The sequence below is a fragment of the Carcharhinus amblyrhynchos genome, chromosome 6, assembly GCF_965287045.1.
Source record: "Carcharhinus amblyrhynchos chromosome 6, sCarAmb.v2.hapA, whole genome shotgun sequence".
Taxonomy (NCBI): domain Eukaryota; kingdom Metazoa; phylum Chordata; class Chondrichthyes; order Carcharhiniformes; family Carcharhinidae; genus Carcharhinus; species Carcharhinus amblyrhynchos.
In genome coordinates, this window is record NC_137329.1 from 108115517 (window position 1) to 108135342 (window position 19826).

Genomic DNA, 19826 nt, shown 5'->3' on the forward strand with positions numbered 1-19826 from the left:
GTGCAGAAAAGATTTACTAGGATGCTACGGGGACTTGATGGTTTGAGTTATAAGGAGAGGCTGGATAGACCAGGACTTTTTTCTCTGGAGCGTAGGAGGCTGAGGGGTGATTTATATAGGTCTATAAAATAATGAAGGGCATAGACAAGATAGATACTCAATATTTCTTCCCAAAGGTTGGGGAGTCTAAAACTAGAGGGCATAGGTTTAAGATGAGAGGGGAGAGATACAAAAGTGTCCAGAGGGGCAATTTTTTCACACAGAGGGTGGTGAGTGTCTGGAACAAGCTGCCAGAGGTAGTGGCAGAGGTGGGTACAATTTTGTCTTTTAAAAAGAGTTTAGATAGTTACGTGGATAAGATGGGGTACAGAAGGATATGGGCCAAATGTGGGCAATTGGGATGAGCTTAGGGGTTAAAAAAATGACGGCATGGACAAGTTGGGCCAAACGGCCTGTTTCCATGCTGTAAACCTCTATGACTCTGTGAGGTTGTCTTGCTGAGGAGAGAGAGAACAAACAGAATTAATTTTAATGTTGGCTTTATTTCAGTTGTATCCTAACAATAAACACTCCAATCTCTCACAAAGTAAGAATGAATAGTTTAAAGGGAACTTTTGAGAAGGTTCTCATTATTCATCATAAACAAAAAGCCACAATATCAAAACACTACAATTCAGCAATTATGTACCACTAAATTGGACTGATTAAATGGACAATAATATTCTCCCTTCCGGCAAAGCAAATTAGTGTTAAAGAAAATTAGCTAAAATGAAAGCAAACTATGTACATAAAGTTATTTTATAAAATGAAAAACAAACTAAGTTAATATAGCAAATTTACTACCTTGTACTGAGGCCAGATGGTCTTTGCCAAGGTGTGCTAGTCGCCCTTTCTCTCTTTTGCCAAACAAACGGCCTATAGACGATTTGATTCCTTTCTTCTTTTGTGCTTTATGGAGTGAGTCCTGGCTACTTGTACTGCTATAGTTGCCCATTTCTGCTTCTATTGATGCTGAAAAACTATAAAAGATCCATTCAGAAGTTGACATTTCATGTTATTTTGTCTCATTCAATCTTTTATAAAAGATTGTTCACATATTTTTGCTGTTTACTTCTTTAGTTTCAACAAAATTATTTCAGTAAAAATATTTAAATTAGTATACAACCAAAATTGTTATCACTCATGTAATATGTCATGAAAAATGAGGTTACCAAGAAAATTTCAAATTACAAATTTTCACTGATGCTAAGTTAAAAAAGAGAAAAGACAAGAACAATTTATTATTGCAAGCATTTCTAAACTTACAACTGATGCAAAAGAATCACTTTTAAAGGCTAATTTTCTGATCTGATCGCTCAAAAATAAGCTCTGTATGAGGAAAAAGAACAACTTACTGGAAGGTACATAGGTTTGTTCCAAAGATAACTCCCCCTGAAGAGGGAAATATTGATTCTCTTAAATATGTCCCTACTGGAAATAATGTAACACTTCTGTGAACTATTCCTCTCCTAACGTCAGATTTATTGATAAACTAATGATGAATAACATGCACTTCAAAAAATGTCATTGGTACACCTACCAATGCAACTTTTCAAGCAAGTCTGGGGCCTAGGTACCAGATAGACTTACCTACGCACATCATCGTGGTAGGAGGGCAATGTGTGTGTCATTCTTACTGGTCTTGGCGTTGATGGAGGTGAGGTTTCACATTTTATTGTGGCTTTATCTTCACGACCTTCTTCCTGCACAGCTGCAATCTGGAATAAGGAGTAAAAGATTTAGTGTCAAACATATAGGATGGGATTTTCCAGCCCCTTGATCCTGCTGATGTCTATGATGTTTTGTGCGGCTCAACTATCTCACCGCAGGAGAACCTACTGTGGAGAGGGAGTAAAGGGTAGCGTCACCTTCAGCAAGACTGGGTGGAAAGGGTGGGAAAATCCCGCACATGTTGAAGTTGTTTAAACTTCATTATATGAATGTTTTGATAATTCTTCTAAATTACAGGTACTTGTGAAAAGTTAACTACAACATGGAAACTTACTAATAAATGATTACTTAATTAGGCATTACCACAATTGATTTGAAAATAATATGTTCAGTAATATTAAACAAATAATAACTTTAAATAAGTTAGATAAACACCTTCAAAGTTTTTAAATATCTTTCTCAAAGGACTGTATGACTAAAATTTACATCTCTACTGTTATCATGGAAAGCTGTCAAAATAATTACCTTTCTCCGATGCTTCCTTAGATCACTAGGCTGATGTTTGCAAAAGAATAAAGACAGAAATTAAGCAGAGACTGCAGATTGGCAATGTAAATATTATTTAATTTTTCAGTTTGCTTTTCAATAAGAGGTTACCACATGTCATACATAACAAACCAACAGAGATGTTTATAACCAGAATTTTAAACATGATTAGAAACCTAGACTCCTAGATTTTCCATTCAGAAATATCCTGTTAGTCTCTATGATAAGCTTGAACTATGATGATGGCCTATGCTCTCAGTGGTCTAAAAATTAGAAATGCAAAATATTTAATTGTAGATTATCTTTCGTACACATGAATGTTTCATTTAAAAAAAACACAGTAGCAGCATTAAAACATTTTGTTGATATTTGCTAGAAAAGCCAGATATAACCCGTTGCCCGAGGTTTCAACCCTAAACTCACCAATGTCATGATGCCCATACGATCAATGTCCCGGGCAGGGCTACGTGCTCTGAATTTTGGTGTTGAGTGTCCACTGATAGGAGGGGAGGAGCTAGCCAATGATGAAGCAGTGACAGAACCTGTAATAGATCTTGCTGGATGCATTCTGGCCAAATTTAGACCTTCAAGGCTAACACTACCCACTCGATTCTCAATTTCCTCGGCACGAAGTTCCGTTGACTCTTTTTCTTCCTGAATTAATCTAAAAAATTGAAAAAGAATCATACATTTCTGTGCTTTCGTATGTACTTTCATACCAAGTGTGCTTGCAGTTGGTAATACCATTATTAGCTCTAACAGACATTTCTAATTCATTAAAATTCCATTAAAATGCCTCAAAGCAAAGTTCAATTAAATGATTAATACACTGTGCCATGAGGAGCTATAATGTGGGTTTATACTAATTATTTTTCATATTGTGAAGTCACTTGAACCATCATACTATCCCAAAAGATAGGTTGAGACTTCCACACATGGAGTGAAGAAAATTGTGTGCAAATAACCTGGATTTGTTCTCTCTAGACCTCTTAGTGTCAAGATCAAAACAGGAAAGAGAGAATTCCTAAAGATGGCCATTAATGCCCTCCTTATTGTGGAATTGGGCATGGAGAGTGGTGGGGAAAGGGAGAGAAAAGAAAAGATATCTAAATTAGGAGTAGAAATGTATAAATAATTAAGTGAGGATCTATTTGTATGGAGCAGAACCCCTATTTTTCTAATAATATAATGCTAATATAAAATGTTGTCAACAGAACATAAGAAAGTCTGGAGTACTAACAAGAAAACCAAGCCATCAAATCTTCTCCAAACAAAGTCAATGGGCAGAATTTTATGGCCCTGTCAGCAGGGGCAGGGCCATAAAATGTGCTAAGCATTTCAAAAATGTATTGACTTCAGCAGGAAGAGAGAAACTCACTGGTGGGAAGAGCCGTAAAATTCTACAGAATGTATGATTCTTTAATCAGGGATCACCACTTGCATATCTTTAAGGAACCCCAAAAAAGTGAAGCAGTACTTGAGTACTTTTTTCCCTCAGTCCTTTAAGCGCTTGAATTATTCCGCTTATTCTTTGAATTATTTCTAATGGACGTATATTCTTCTGAGGCACATTTACCTATGCTGCAATATCATACATGAGAACATGACTCACTATTGATCTGTCAGTGTAAAAATTTGACTTTTAGTTGAAGGTCCTGAAGTCCATTCCCTTAACTAATTTGCCTTCTTAAAAACCTTTGAGGCAACTTGCTCGCACTGAACCACTGCAGAATAGGTACCTTTCAAGTTGCACCCATATATACAATCTTGTTCCAATATGTGCTGTCCTATATTTATATACAGTGAGAGATATCTGTCAGACCTTCGACCATCTGAAAAAGTTAATCAAAATTTCTCTTATGATAATTCCGTAATTTCCAAGGTAGTGACAATTGAATCACATTGCCACTCCGTTTGAAAGCTCTTACCTGAAAATCCAGCAAATCCTATCCTGCCCGACCTTTCGACTCATGCTGGGAAAAATCTGAGGCCTTGAGTCTAGGGCTATAGAGTAACAGGTAAATAAACCATGTCCCATTTACTTACATACTAGCCTCTGAAAACAAGGTAAATTTAAAGGTCTGGACAGGATAAAAGGTTTTCGACAAGATAAGTGCATAAAATAATTGGGTAGGATTTAGGGCAGTAGGTTTGGGGAGTCCTGTGGAAGGGGTGGTTGAGGAGGTTCTGTGGGATGGGGAGTCCCATGTGAGGGCATGGGGGAGTGTCTGTGGGGATTTAAGAAGTTCAATGCGGGAGGGGGGAGGTGGTGGTGACCATCCTGTGGTAGTGTGGAGGCCCATTAAGGAGAAAAGGGAGTAGTAAGAGGAGCAGTGGGAGTCCCCTGTGAGCTCAAGGGTATGAGCAGAGCCTTGTACGGATTGGGGGGTTGGCCATTATACAAGAGTTAACCGAAAGCTAAAAGTTGTTTTAATTATTCTATTTTTTTCTGGATAACCATTGATAAATATGTTTGGAATCATCCAAAGTTTTTGATTTAAAAACCACAATTTTTGGACGACTCCCAGAGAATTCCCAGTGCAGGGCAATTGAGGAAGATAGCACTTCCCAGGCAATTGCTGTGCAATCCTAAGCTGGAAACTTCTGGGAAGTCACACTGGTGGGAAGAGCCGTAAAATTCTGCAGAATGTATGATTCTTTAATCAGGGATCACCACTTGCATATCTTTAAGGAACCCCAAAAAAGTGAAGCAGTACTTGAGTACTTTTTTCCTCAGTCCTTTAAGTGCTTGAATTATTCTGCTTATTCTTTGAATTATTTCTAATGGACGTATATTCTTCTGAGGCACATTTACCTATACTGCAATATCATACATGAGAACATGGCTCACATGAGAACGTAGCTTCCTCAGTGCATCTTTGGAGGTACCTCCCAGATGCAACGCCCAAGAGTTCACAAGTTATGGTATATCTACTTCTTAAAATATATCATGGCTTATAGACCAAAGAACAGTAGTCACCTTATTTCATTGTTAATGGCATCAAGCTGTTCTTGTAGCATCATGGCAAGGGTTTGAGCATCAGAGTGCCCACTAGGTGAAAGGAGATCCATGGAACTAAATATGGTTTCTCTGTCATCATCATCAATGTCAGACATTTCAGTGTCACTCTCAAATTGATGGCTACTCAGCATACCAATATGTTGAGTTCTGCTCCATTCTTTATCACCAATTGTCTGTATCTGAAATGCAGAAAAAGTCAAATTTCCACAATGATTCTCCTAATCATCCTCCATATAGTCAGCAGGAGATCTGCAAAGATCTTGAATACAACTTATGATCTTTTATTGTAGTTGTTAGGAGGAAAAACTACATATTCCATAACCCTCTCATTTTGCTATTTCAGATAAGTTAAATGGAAAGCTAGACAATAACTAGTTAATATTTTTTACATTAGCTTTGTATTAAAATTTTCATTATTATATCTTGCACCTTTGTGCTGCTTGTGTAGTGCAGCGAGCCAGAAGACTCAGGCAGAGGCCATTTTGCGGGCTCCCTGCTGGGTGCCACGGCCTTCTCAAGTCTCTGGCTTGAAATCAGGGAGCTGGCGGCCTGGCCCTGCTGGAGTTAAGAGGGGGCATCAATGCCCCCCTGAGGGTAGGCGGCGAGGGGGTAGCCCCTGGGTAGTATCAGCCTTGGCCCCTGGATTAAGAGGGGGCACCTTGGCATTGCCCACCAGTTATCAGTGTGAGACCTAATTGAGGGTGGGACCTCTGGGGGAGATCAGTGGGGGTGGGGGGTCCCTCTGGCACTCTGCATTTGGGCTGAGTAACAGAGGGAGGGAGGAAGGCCAGCAATTGGGTTGGCCATCGGGGTGGGGGGTGGGACAGCCTGCAGGGGTGATCAAGGCTGCGGAAGGGCGAGGTTAGTGAAATTGGGAGATTGGGGCTGCGGGGGGAGCGGGTAACAGATGGGGGGACATCGAAGTGGTCTAAGGGTAGGGCCGAGGCTGGCCAGTGATTGGGAGGCTAGCAGTGCAGAGTCACTGTGCATGTGCCGATCTTGGCACTGAAAGATCGGTGCATGTGCAGTGGCCCACTCAGCCCTATGCTGCCAGCCTCTTAGGTGGGAATAGGCACCTCCCCCCTCCCCCACTGAATTTCAGCATGATCCACGCTTAGGCAGTCTGCAATGCACAGTGTGGGGGATTCATTTTGAAACTCCTGTTGAAAACAACAGTTTTTTACGCAAATTCGACACCAGAATTTCTCACTAACTTCCAACATTCAAAAATATTTATTATATTAAATCTGTAAAATTGCAAAATAACAATATTATTTGACACACAATGACCAAGTTACACTTTTGCACTTGTTCAATAGTCCAATTTTTGGGTTGAGATGTTTACTGGAAACTATAAGTGCAAATATCTCAGACCGAGCCCAACCAATTTGAAACTCATTCACTGCAGTTTTTACAGAGGTGAGACTGGGGGAAGTGTGGTGGCAGATGGCCAATCCATTGCCGGGAGTGTGCTTGGGGGGGGGGGTGGGGGGGTGGCGGGTTGGTCCCACATTTAAAAATCTGAATGGATCTGCATGTCACAGGTTTACTGGACCTTGGAGACCCAGCAGCTAAACGTTTGTGCAATGAACTAGTTGGTGAACTGCATCAGGGTCAGCAAAATAAGTAGCTCTCTTTCGGTCCACCCATGAAATGTTAACCACCTCCCCCCGCTCCACCGCGCACTCACGCACCCCCGCCCCACCCCAACCCCACCCCCAACAATTGATATTTCACCTTGTCTCAATTCATATCCTCTGATGTTCTCCATGGCCTGCCATCCCCTCCCAGTACCCGTCCGTTATTTTCTCTTGACCCTTTGCAATCCACTACCTTCTTCTTCTGATCTCTCTGGTCCCAAATAGAGATATTCTCTACTGACTTCTCTGGCAACTCCATTGAGGTTTTCAATTGCTCCTGGGCCCCAAATCAATGTCCCATCCTACCTTAATCACTCTTGACCCCACTCTACTGTGTCACCCCAACCCCTGTTCTCTCCCAGTCCCACTCCCACCTTGATAATCTTTCCAGCTCTCTCTATCAATATTCGTCTCAACTCCTTAATTCTACCAACAACCTGTCTGATGCCCATACTGGCCTCTGATGTCATTGCCTTCCCTATTGATGCCTCCCCATCCCCAGGGAAGTCTTAGTCTATTTGGCCTCCCCAATGATGTCATCCACACCCAAGTTTATCCCACCATCAAAATATCCTTGACTGCTGAACTTCCTGTCCTCCTTAGTATCAATGTCCTCTGAGCTCATTTATTTCAAGTACTCCAATAATATTTCCTATAAAACCTAATTTTCCCCAATTCTGCATTGATGGTCATCCGAATTCCAATTTCTCCATTTCTCCTTCTGGCTCCCTGGTTACAGCCCAGTGCTGCAGGCCTATTTGTCCAACAGCTAGCCTGGCTCTCAGCTCTGGCTCAGAAATAGATTCCAAAAACTGTACTTATAATGGATTCCAAAAATGAGACTTAATGGAAGAACATGAGGGAAACCTACGCTTCCTAGCCATAAATCTCTGCTCCCCCCATGCCTCTGTATTAATATTGGAGCTTTATTGCAATTTTCCATAGGAAATAACTTATGTAACCTACCTCTCTCTGGTAATTCTGAAATATTCAATCAACTTTTAGGTACAAATGTTAAAGAGGATTTATGAAACTGGAGAAGTATTTTCTGTTGCTGAAAACAATAATTTGAATAGTTTCTGTTGCTGTTGCTTAAGATTTCTTTTAAAGGACTAAGGCATAAGATTTGAAATAAGGCGGCTCTGGGTTACTCCTACTTTCATTTCAAGTTAAATAGTAAGGTTAATTGCTAAATAATAAAACTAAACTGTACAAAATACACCAAAAGTTTATCCTTTTTTTAAACAATAAGTTTGCATAGCAGTTTTTGGGCAGTAATTTTTCTACACATTAATTAAAAAGTCAATTTCACATATTTCCTTACCTTGTCTAATGATATATGCTCGTAGCACTTGAGCAACTTTTAAGCTGTTTTCTTTCTACTGAGGTTGCAAATTACAGTCACTGGTTTTAATCAGTGTCTTAAATTTGTACTTTGAGAGAAAGGCAAAAGATATTTAAAAAAAACCTTTATATTATACTAAATGTATTCTGATATTCCTTCAAACTTAATGGAAACATTCAAGAAAAGATAATAATTGCTTTAACAATTATTCAACTGTACATGAATTCAAATCTGAGGAACAAACCTTTGGTTCTTCTCTGTGGCCTACTGTACGCCCTTTCTGTGATCTCCTTAGCACTTTGGAAGACCTATAATGGTCGGATTGGCTATCTATCAACGAGCCCATGGAGTACCTCATATCAGGTGAAGTTTCTAAGCGTGGCCTGGAAATTAACAATGCTTTCATTAATAATTATTTCATTATTTTGCAGAAAGGAAAATGTACTGGGAACTCAGTGTTAAAAATTAAATTAATTTAGAAGAGGAATTGAATTATTGATATGTCATAAAAGTTGAAATTTTAACATAAATTGCTACAGTGACCATACTCCAATAGTATTTCATTGCCTGCAAACTGTTTTGGGTTATGCAAAGGTCATAGATCTGTAAATCAATGCAAACTACTTCTTTCTTTGTAGAAAAACAATTTGCCCATTGAGGTATCTGAGACATAGAGTTATTTGAGTCCTTATAGCACAGAAAGAGAACATTTGGCCCATAATGTCCATGTTGGCCATGAGTGGTACCTGTCAAGGAGGCTGAACCTTAGTACATGAATTTAAAAAATCTGTGGTTACCTGCAACAACTTTGTTAATTTTTCTTCCTTGATCAGTCTTCTCTCTGGACACTGAAGACATAGGTCAGAATTTTACCGCCCACCTCGCCATGGGAACTGAAGCGGGCGAGGGGCGGACAATGAGAAGGTCCATTGACCACTGGTGACAAGCAAGGCCGTAAAATCCTGCCCATATTTTCAGGTCTGGTACCAGTCTGTAGACACATTTGTCACAATGTTCTTGTGATTGCTAGCCATTTGACCAGAAGGAGGGAACCAAGGCAGGCAAGCCCAGAATTTCCTAGAACTGGTTGGCAGACTGGTTTGCTTCTGGGCCATTTTTAAAGGAGGCTGTTTAGGATGGATGATAGCTAGTCACTATAATGCTTACATTATTAAAAAGGTAACTTAAGATCAATAAGAAGCAAGCAGAAGTTGGCATTCCAGGATCAATTTGTCAGCCCGTCTCAGCTGCAATACCTACACAACCACAGCAGTAGCCTCACACTGCCTGTAGCAGGGTCTCCCTCCATTATGTGATCTGGCAGCTGTGACCATTTCTTTTTGAACAAAATAGTGAACATACTAAGAGGGCACACCATCTTTTGGCACCCTCTTTCTCCCTTACTGCACTGGCAGACCGCAGCCCATTTATTGCTAGATTTTTATGTTTATTTATTCATGTCACAAGTCAGCTGACGTTAACACTGCAATGAAGTTACTGAGAAAATCCCCTAGCCATCAGAGTCTGGCACCTGTTCAGGCACACTGAGGGAGAATTTAGCATGGCCAATGCAGCTAATGAGCATGTCTTTCGTACTGTAGAAGAAAGCCAGAGTACCCAGGGGAAACTTATGCAGACACGAGGAGAATGTATAGATTCCGCACAGACAGTGACCCAAGCTGGGAATGGAACCTGGGTCCCTGGTACTGTGAGGCAGCAGTGCTAACCACCGTGTCACCTCGGTCCTTCAGTGTCAGGAGTGACTCTCTGGGCATTTCTTTGAAAATCGTGATGAATGACTATTGCTAGCCAGGTCAGCACCTGGATACGGTTCTGATGTTAGTGCCTCAAACCCAGAAGGAAAATCCACTCCCTGATGACAGAATTATGTAGTAAGTGGTAATGCTGTCATCCCTAACTGGAATATGAGCATTTCCAAAATAGTGCCTTTTAACCCTTTCCCCATGTGATTTTTAAATTATGTCTTTCATTTTCTCAGTTCTTTGAAGTGTGAAGGTGCTGGAGGAATCTGAGGAAGCACCATCACACAAATTATGCACATTCTTTACCAGTGCAGATATGTACAACTTGATGGAATCTTCTAAGCAGTGGCTAAGTTGTCACATAGTGACAACTTAGCAGCAAAAACTGAAGCAGGGATTGCAATTTTGCTTGAAAGGAACAGGATATTCCAAGCTCTGCTCAACTGGATATAAATGCTAATACTTGGCTTAACATTTATATTCTCAAATGAGGTATTGTCAACATTTCCAGAGGCAGAATGCACCATTGGAAAGCGATGGAGTCCATCTTTAGCGTGTGCCATGATGCCACAGACCTTTGTACTAATGTCAACCTCCATGGGAATAATAGCTGCCTGCATGGATCTTCAGATGAAACAGGCAACTATGCATACTTGCCCTCACCAATTCATTGTATATTCAGTCTTCTATATTCAATAAGATGCAGGAAAGCCTAGTTTTAGCCATTCAGTGACTTGCTGAAGTGCAGCAAAGTAGTGTCCAACTTCTCTGCAGCAACAAAACGTGGACAGGCTATGACAGTAAAGATACCTCCCCATACCCCCCAGTCAGAGTCTCACATACTGATCCCTGATACTGATGATCTAATCTGAACCTGCACAGGTACATGGGCCATAAAACCCACAGTACATCCTCTACAAGCATGTCAGTAGTCTGAGCAAGGGACAGCAAGCAGCCTGCTTTTAGTTCTCCTGAAGCTACAGGGATAACAGAATGTAGAAGTAGGAAGATGATTCACTTGAGTGCAATTAAAATGTACTGAAAATGTTAATGAGCTATAAACTTTATTTCAAGTTCCATTGTCCAGTCATCTTCATTGTTACTCTCCTCTGCCAAATGGCCTTCGGCTTTGCGAACGGTATGACCCGAGTGCAGCAAAAGAGTGTGAATGAAATAGAGAGAGTATTGATTGTGGGAATTATTTATGTTGGTTGGGAGATTGATGATGGTGGTGGTGGTGGTGGGGGGAGGGGGGTGTGTGTGGTGTGGCAGTGGTGGTTGTACAGTGTGGCGTGCAGTGTGTTCAGCATTGGTGTCATACAACTTCACCCATTCAGGTTACCTGCATCATGCCTGTATCAGTTTCTTGTGGATTTCTCTGGCAGCTAGTTGAGCAGCTACAGACAGCTTGGCCTCATCATCCTGTTCTTTCTCATGCTCTTTGTTCTCTTCCAACTCTCCTCCCTTGAGGATGCAGGGCCATTGTTACCTTCCTCCCCGTTCTGCTCCAGTCCTCTCTACAGTGCTATAATGAGCAAGGCAGGGCAGATTCATTGCCATTCTGGATATCCTTGCTCTGGAGGATGGTCCCAGATCTGGCCGGGCATCTGAATTACATCTTCATCAATCCAAAGGTTTTCTCAATGACCAACTTGTGCTCATGTGACTGTGGTTGCACCTTTCCCAGATTCAGTCATTCCTTAAAGGTATCATCAGCCAAGCCCTTTGAGGATAGCTCTTATCTCTAGGGAACCATCCCTGTTGACCCTGTTTGCAAATGCAATCACCTGTGGGAGATGTGACTGCTGCGTTATGAGAGTGTCCAGCGTACTTTGTATGCACATGTATTAATACTTTCTGGTAATCATGTACCATCTGAAATTGGTGCAGTGAAATCATACATATGAGCATATAAATTAGGATCAGGAGTAGGCCTTACATCCCCTCAAACCTATCCCGCGATTGAATAAGAGCATGGCTTATCTGGCTGTGGCTTCAACTCCATATTTCCAACTTTGAATTCCTTGTTAGTCACCTCTGTCTTAAAAATATTCAATAACCTTGCCTCTAATGCTCTCCAGGAGAGAGAGGTCCAAAGACGCATGCACCTATCACAGAAACAAAATTCTCCTCATCTCCAGCTTAAAAGGGAGACCTCTTATTTGTAAATGCATTGCCTATTTCTTTCGTCGCCCACAAGGGCAAACATCATTTCAGCATCTGGGGAAGTGATGGCCTAGTGGTATTATCGCTAGACTATTGATCCAGAAACGCAGTTAATGTTCTGCGGGCCCGGATTTGAATTCTGGCATGGTAGATGGTGGAATTTGAATTCAATAAAAAAATCTGGAATTAAGGATGACCATGAAACCATTGTTGATTGTTGGAAAAACTCATCTGGTTCACTGATGTCCTTTAGGGAAGGAAATCCACTCTCCTTATCTGGTCTGGCCTGCATATGACCCCAGAGCCACAGCAATGTGGTTGACTCTCAACTGCCTTCAGGCAAGTAGGGATGGGCAATAATTGCTGGCCAGCCCATGTCCCATGAATGAATAAAAAAAATCCACTATATCAAATCCCTTGGGATCTTATAGGGGCAATCCTGCCAAAAAAATTCAAAAGGCTGAATGAGCGTGAAAAAAGGAGAGAATCAAGCACATTAGGCGAGCTTCCAGTTGCAACCGTACAGCGTTCAAAAAAGAATGAGGCAAAGTGTGATTCTTGCCTGCAGGTGGAGCTGCCAGAGTCCATTCATGCCAGGAAGCCAGCTGCTGACTGCTGAAGAGTACGCTTGCACGTGCAAGATCTCCCAGTGCACTGAATAAAGTGTACACAGTGCCCTAGGAAACCCCCCATTCCTCAAACATTGCAACCTGACGCCACAATTGCTCCCCGATCATGACGCCCCCAAATCATCACCCCAAACACAACCTCCCCAGATCAAATGCCATCCCCAATTTTTTCCTCAAATGATTACTGCTCCCAATCCCCCCCCAACTGATTGCCATCCCAATTTCGCCACTCCCCACATAATTGCCGCGCCCTGTTGCCACCCTGAGTTCCCCCACCCCAGGCGTTTGCTACTCCCAATTCTGATACCCCCCCCCCAATCGCCAGCCATCATCCTAGTGATCCCCAATGCAGAGTATACAGTAGCCTATGCCTTGTCTCCCCTTCAGGCCACACCCCCTTCAGGCCCCAATGATCCCCTTAAGTCATACCCCTTCCCTTAGGCCCTGTCCCTTTGCACTGCCAGTGTGCCAAGCTGGCACAGCTAGGTGCAGGCTGGCACTGTCAGGAACCTGGGCTGGAAGTGCCTAAAGGGCACTGCCTGCCCCTGTCCCTCAGGGGGCTTCCCCATTGATGGGAGACCATATGCGATCTTCACTGGTGAGGTTATATTTTGGCTATGGACCCAGGACACTTTTGGTGGAGTCAGGTGCCCTTTGGAGAGGTCAATGGAATTTTTAAAATTAGACCTGAATGCATGCCAAAAAAGTACATAATCTCATTGAAATTGTCAAAGTCATCAAGGATCTACAAAGCTGTTAAATAATGGTACACACTGTTAAAGAACTCTGATGCTGGCAAAGAGTTCTCAAAGAACTGGCAAGATGTCAAAGAACTCTTAAGCTATCAAAGAACTGTCAAAGAGCTGTCAAAGCATTGTCAAAACTCATTGGAATTGTCAAAGCTGTCAAGGGGTTTAACTCTTTTTAAAAATGTGATGTTTAAGGTCATAGGCTGGAGGGTTATCATTATAGGATTTGTGCGGTGTGACTGATTTTACAAACAAATGGGGTGCCTGTTAAGTGTTCAATTTGATTACTAATTCCAATTAGTTATAGATAGAAGTGTCTGTTTTCATAAGGGATCAAGTATTTAAATGAAATGCTTGATCTCATGAGATTAATTAAAGAACTTTAAATGTATTGGATTTTTAAAATCAGAAGTATATATTTTTAAATATCATCAATAGACATATTATTTTACGTCAGCATGGCTCCTGAGATTTGCCTAATGTTTGCTCAAAGTGAGTTGGGCTGGGTGCAATAAGGGCAAAAGATGTGGCAGGGGCATCAGTTGGCACTAAGTTGGCACAGGGGCTATAAAAGGCCATGGGAATATATGCCAGGCCTAGTTTGGCATCAGGAGCCATGGGGGTAGTAGAGAGGATGCAGATACGAGGGGCTGGGGTGGTGAGTGGGTGGCATAATTTGGCATCAGTGGGGCATGATGAAATGTGGGAATAAGGGGGTTAGAGGGATGAGGGCAGTAATTAGTTTTATTTCATTTTTAATAACTTCAGTAAAGTACTGGAACACAGAGGCTGACTCAGTACCCTACTGCCTCCAAATTCTGGGCACTTGCTCCTGGGTCAGGAACGTGGAGCTAGGAAATGTCTTAATTCTGCGCTCCAACCCTGCAAGCGAATATTTAATTTTGTTCTTCGGCTCTGTGAATGAATATTTAGGTAATGATCTACTTTTCTGGTATTGTTTTAGGGAGACATATTTCCCATGATCCCAAGAGAACTCCCCATTCTTTCTTTGAACTGTGTTACAGAATCTTTTGCACCTATCTGAATAAACATTTTTGGTTTAATATCTCATCTGAACAATAGCATCTCACACAATGGAACACTCCATTGTAATGCATTGAAGTATCTGTGATGGACATGTCCTGGGTATAGTTTAACTCCACAACACTTTGACTCAGAGTTCAGTGTGGTATCAGCTGAGCGAACTCCAAGCAGTTTAAAATACAAAAGAAAATACAAATAAAACTTGCTCTAACTTTATTATTTTTGGAGTAACCTGATAATTGGTTTTTCCTCATGGACTTGACAAGATGATAGACCACTACAGAGGATTTCCTGCTGAGTCCAGCTTTGTAATACTATGGAAACAATAATTTGCTTTTATATTACCTGAAGGGGTTGCTTGCAAATGACAATTACCTGGCCTGTCCCAAAGGGAGAAGCCAGTGAGCAACAGTTACCCTAGTCTGACAAAGAGGAAAAGAGAGTACAAAAATATTCCAATTAGTTCCTTGGTCAATATTGTGATAATTTGCCAATTAGCTAAAATAGTTAATTAAATTGCCTAGTACAGACAGCAATTAATTACATCACTAATTTATTTTAATGATTGAATGGCTCAACTTAACAGTTTAATTTATGAATTTAAATAATCCATATATTCAATTCATTTTACAAATAATCTTATTGCAATTACGAATCAAATTGCACTCTCAATTATATATGCTATTATACATGTATGGGGAAAAAAATCATTTAAACAGAGATTGGGATCTGGGTCTCGACCATCATGTTTGAGCAGGTGGAAGGGCACACATAATAAATTGTTCTCTGTAATTATTATTTTGTTTTACTCTAAACAAAGTCTGTTTGGCTCAGATCTAAATAGTGTAGTGCTTTTACCAGTTGAGTCACCATGGAAACTCTTAAGGCTGTCATTTTAAGAACAGGATTAGTAAATTACAGTTATAGCTTCTTCATCAAAGCATCCAGTATACAGTGGGAGGAGTGGTGGCTGATATTTGAGAACAGCAAATTCCATTGAATTACCTCACTTCAAGCAATACAACCAGACTACATTAATTATTTGAGGCAGGCAGCACCACAGATCCTTAGCTATACAACCTGTATGGTTTTCTTAATGATATCAATGAGGAAACCTGTGATGTTCTCCCATACTGTCTGGCCCTAGAGAATTGACATACATTTGCAAAACATCAGTTGAAGCGCAATGTGAACAATTTTTCCCCTCTACCTGTTTGAAAAGTTTGAATCAAGTATATATGCATTTGGTATGTTTATAAATTGGTGGGGCAGGCCTAGGTAAGATGCTCTTTCAGAGAGTCAGTACGGACTCAATGGACCAAATGGCCTCCTTCTGCATTGTAGGGATTCAATGGATTCTATGGCTATCCAATCATTACATTCTTTACTCCTAAATAAAAAAATTTTAATGTAATATACTTAGAAGAAATTCAACAATCTAAAAAACGTAAAACAAAATACATTAAGATGCCATACACATTTTTTAGTTTTGCTGATAACTCATCATCAGCTCACAACTCCCTCTTGTTATGTTCCGAATGCTTAGCCCTTGATTATTTTGGTATGTTTCTGCACATATGCAGCCTAACATTACAGTGTATCTATATGTAACTGTGCTGCCCATCAGTAACATGTGATGGAATGGTCATAGTTACAACATACTCAATGTTGATAAAGTGATGTCATAATGCATATTGACTACTCTTATAAACAAAATGACCCTTTTGTAAAAACGTCCGTTGATAAAATAGAATTTAAAATACATCAGAAATATTAGAACATGCACAGAAGAGACAGATATAAAGCTTATATTTGTAGAAAGAAACAGCAAATAAGTGAAAAACTTGACAGCAAATAGACAGGCAACACGGAAATTGTTTCAGAATCATGCATTCTGAATTTGCAAATGAAACAAAAAGAAATAAAGTGTTTAACACAAGAGGCCACCATGACACAAGATTTGGAAATTTTCCAAAATGTAGCTAGTGATGCCACAATGGCCTAACGAAGGACTTGAGCCCATGTAGGATGCAGGAACCTTAGCAATATTTTACTGGCAGAGGCCAATTAAGAAGCTGCTGCCAGAACTGTTGCCCAACTGAGGACGGAGGCTCTCTTCCACAGCTCCAGTCCTATCACTGGGCCTGCAATTTTGCAGCCTTAGGAGTGTCACTGCTAGATATAGCTACTGAGGTGGATACAGGAAGAAATGTTGAGATCCCTCGAAGGACAGGACGGATTTTAAATGTAATTTTCCAGGGCCATAAATGGCAGACTCCAGCATCCAGGCACTCTTCAGTGCCAGCACTGATTCTGCTGGAAGCCTGACAGGATTCCCTTATAGTTTATCTGGTACTCTCCCTATGTGACAGCAGCCCCTTCTGACATGGAAAAAATGCCAGTGAGGTTGGAAAGTGATGAAGGAATTGGTTTCATTGGCTATCTATTGACTAGAGATGGAATGCTGAGATTCACATCATTGAGAAAATTGTGTGTCAAGGGATCACACTTGGGTTCACTTTGAGACACTTTCTACTAACACTTTACAAGGCCTCCTGAATCACAATCTATCTCCAGGGCTAGTAAGATTCAGCCCAAGATGAGAAACATATACATGAAGAGAAAGAGGCACACGTTTTATTTTTACCAATTAGCCTTATAGATTAATAATTCCATATCATGGTGTGGTTTCAAAAAATAGTACAGGTACTTGCCAATAATTGACATTTTATTTTCAGGTTACCTGGAAATGGCTGGATCCAACAAAGCAACAGATTGCATTTTCATTTGTTGAACTTCAGAGTGAAATTTTTCAACTTCTTCTGCTAATCGTTCCTGTAAAGAACAATAATTTAGTAGGTTTCAACACCGAAACATACATTTTTAATGATCCTTTGAAGGGTCATAATTGTTGGGGACTTCAACTACCCCAATAACAGTTGGGATATGAACAGTGCAAAGAGCACAGAGGATGCAAAATTCACGTGTTGCCTTTCGAAGGATCTTTTGCCTCTATGCCTCTATTCCTTGCCCGTCCATGTATCTATCAAGATGCCTGTAAGAGGGAGTTTAGAATAACTTGGGACTAAAAACCAACAAGTCAGAGTAGATTAATTTACAGTGAAGTCACTAAGTGTCTGGAATATATTTTATAGAGGCATTGTTTGCATAGAGACACATATAACCATGTTAGAGAATTTATACATGTATTTTTGAAAGCATGTTATATTCTGTATAAAAGCCTTGGCCAAAAACACACTGCTCTAAGGCATGTTAGGTTGTAGTCCAGTAAAAAGAGCCACATTCTTTGGAACGAAACAGCTACTGAGTGAAGGTAAAAAGCAATTCTTATCAGTGACTCTAGATGGTCCAAATGAATAGAATATTCACTAAGCCAAGGACAGTACTAGAGATCTCAGACAGGTGAATGAATAGGTAATATATTACATCAGATAAGAGTTGTCTAGTAAGTATCATGAGACTGTGAGAAAGATTCTTGCAGTCCACAAATTCACATAATCCCATGCTGTCAGAGAGTGAATGTTATTGGCTAAGGTAAGTAATCCATACTAATAATGATCAGCTTATACCCGGCTGAGGTCAGCAGAGAGGTGGGCAATTGATTTTTGAAAATTGTAATACTGAGAAAAATGTAATTTCAGAATGATTTGGAACTGCCTCAAATCTCTCTTATTCATTCATTGACCAGGCCTGGAAAATAAATAAATGTATTTAACCAGAATACTGTCTCCACAAGTCTTTGCATTAACTGAGCTGTAATTAAGTGAAAACCAGTTTAATACTTAGCCTCTGATAAAAGCTCCAACAATGCCATTTGAACATTACTATTGTATCTGCTCCTACCACTTCCTCCGGCAGCGCATTCCAGGCACTTTCCACCCTTTGCATAAAAATCCTGCCTCCCACATCTCTTCTAAATTTTCCCCATTTTACCTGAAACCTATGTCCCCTAATAATTCACATTTCTACCTTGGGAAATTTGGGAAGACAAATTTTACAAGCTGAAAGATGAGCTGGCAATTGTGAACCGGATACAGCTTTTAAAAAGAAAAGCTATGTTGAAGCAGTGAGTGGCATTCACACTTGAAATTCTGAATTTCCCAGGAAGGAAAAGAATGCTGCTGCAAAATCCAGGAACATAAAGGCCAAGATAAAGCACAAAAAGAAAGCTTATGACAGTCACAAAAGACTTACACCAATAACTGTTAGGATATGAACAGTGTGAAGAAATAAAGGAATAAATGAATATTGAAAATACAGGGGTGAAGTAAAAATGGAAATTAGGAAAGCAAAGAAAGGATACGAAAAATACTAGCTTCCCTCACTTCAAAACCAGTGAATCCCACCAGAGGTCAATGGACCTTTGCATGGTCCACCCTTCTGCCTGCTACAATTCCCATAATGGGCAGGATGGGAGAATTCTGGCCAAGGTGTTATACCAATACATTCAGAGCAAGGGAATAACAAATGAAAAATAGTGCCAATCAAAGATATACATAGTAACTTGTGGGTTGATTCAGAGGATGTGGGGAAGGTTCTCAATGAGTACTTCGCCTCTGTTTTCATTAAGGAGAGAGATGATTCAGACATTCTAACTAAAGAAGCGGAGTGTGAAATATTAGATGCAATAAGCATAGTGAGAGAGGAAGTACTGAGAGACTGGCATCTTGAATGTGGGTACATCACCAGGGCCAGGTGGATTGTATCCCAGGCTTTGAAAGGAAGCCAGGGAAGAAATAACAGATTCTCTGAGGTTCCTTTTCCAATTCTCACTAGATACAGGTGAGGCATCAGAGGACTGGAAGTCTTTAAACATTGTACCATTATTTAAAAAGGCTGTGAGGGATAAGCCAAAAAAACTATTGGCTGGTCAGTCTGATTTCACTGGTGGGCAAATTATTGGAAATAATTCTGAGAGGCAAAAAAAATGTCACTCAGAGATAATCAGCATGGTTTTGTTAATGGTAGAATGTGTCTTACTAACTTAATTTTTTTTGAGGAGATAGCAGAGAGGATTGATGAGGATAGTGCAGTGAATATTGGCTACATGGATTTCAGTAAGGCAGGCTTATCAAATAAGGAAGATCTCGTAGAATGCAGGGGAAGTTGACAGATTGGATCCAAAATTGGCTCCATGATAGGAAATAAAGGGTAATGGCTAATTGGATGATTTTGTGAATGGAAGTTTCCA

At 40.5% G+C, this 19826-nt stretch overlaps 1 protein-coding gene across 5 annotated transcripts in view; it reads right to left on the bottom strand.

Annotated features, from left to right (window-relative positions):
* Window positions 1-19826, bottom strand: part of ppfia2 (PTPRF interacting protein alpha 2) — a 384719-nt gene that overhangs the window by 88693 nt on the left and 276200 nt on the right. For all 5 annotated transcript variants that reach the window (XM_080191161.1, XM_080191163.1, XM_080191164.1 and 2 more), the window contains 7 exons: window positions 17358-17449; window positions 8508-8646; window positions 5237-5457; window positions 2680-2920; window positions 2236-2265; window positions 1630-1757; window positions 844-1019 (listed from right to left, as the gene is read on the bottom strand). In XM_080191161.1, coding sequence (XP_080047287.1) covers window positions 844-1019; window positions 1630-1757; window positions 2236-2265; window positions 2680-2920; window positions 5237-5457; window positions 8508-8646; window positions 17358-17449 — 1027 coding nt within the window. The remainder of the gene's footprint in view (window positions 1-843; window positions 1020-1629; window positions 1758-2235; window positions 2266-2679; window positions 2921-5236; window positions 5458-8507; window positions 8647-17357; window positions 17450-19826) is intronic.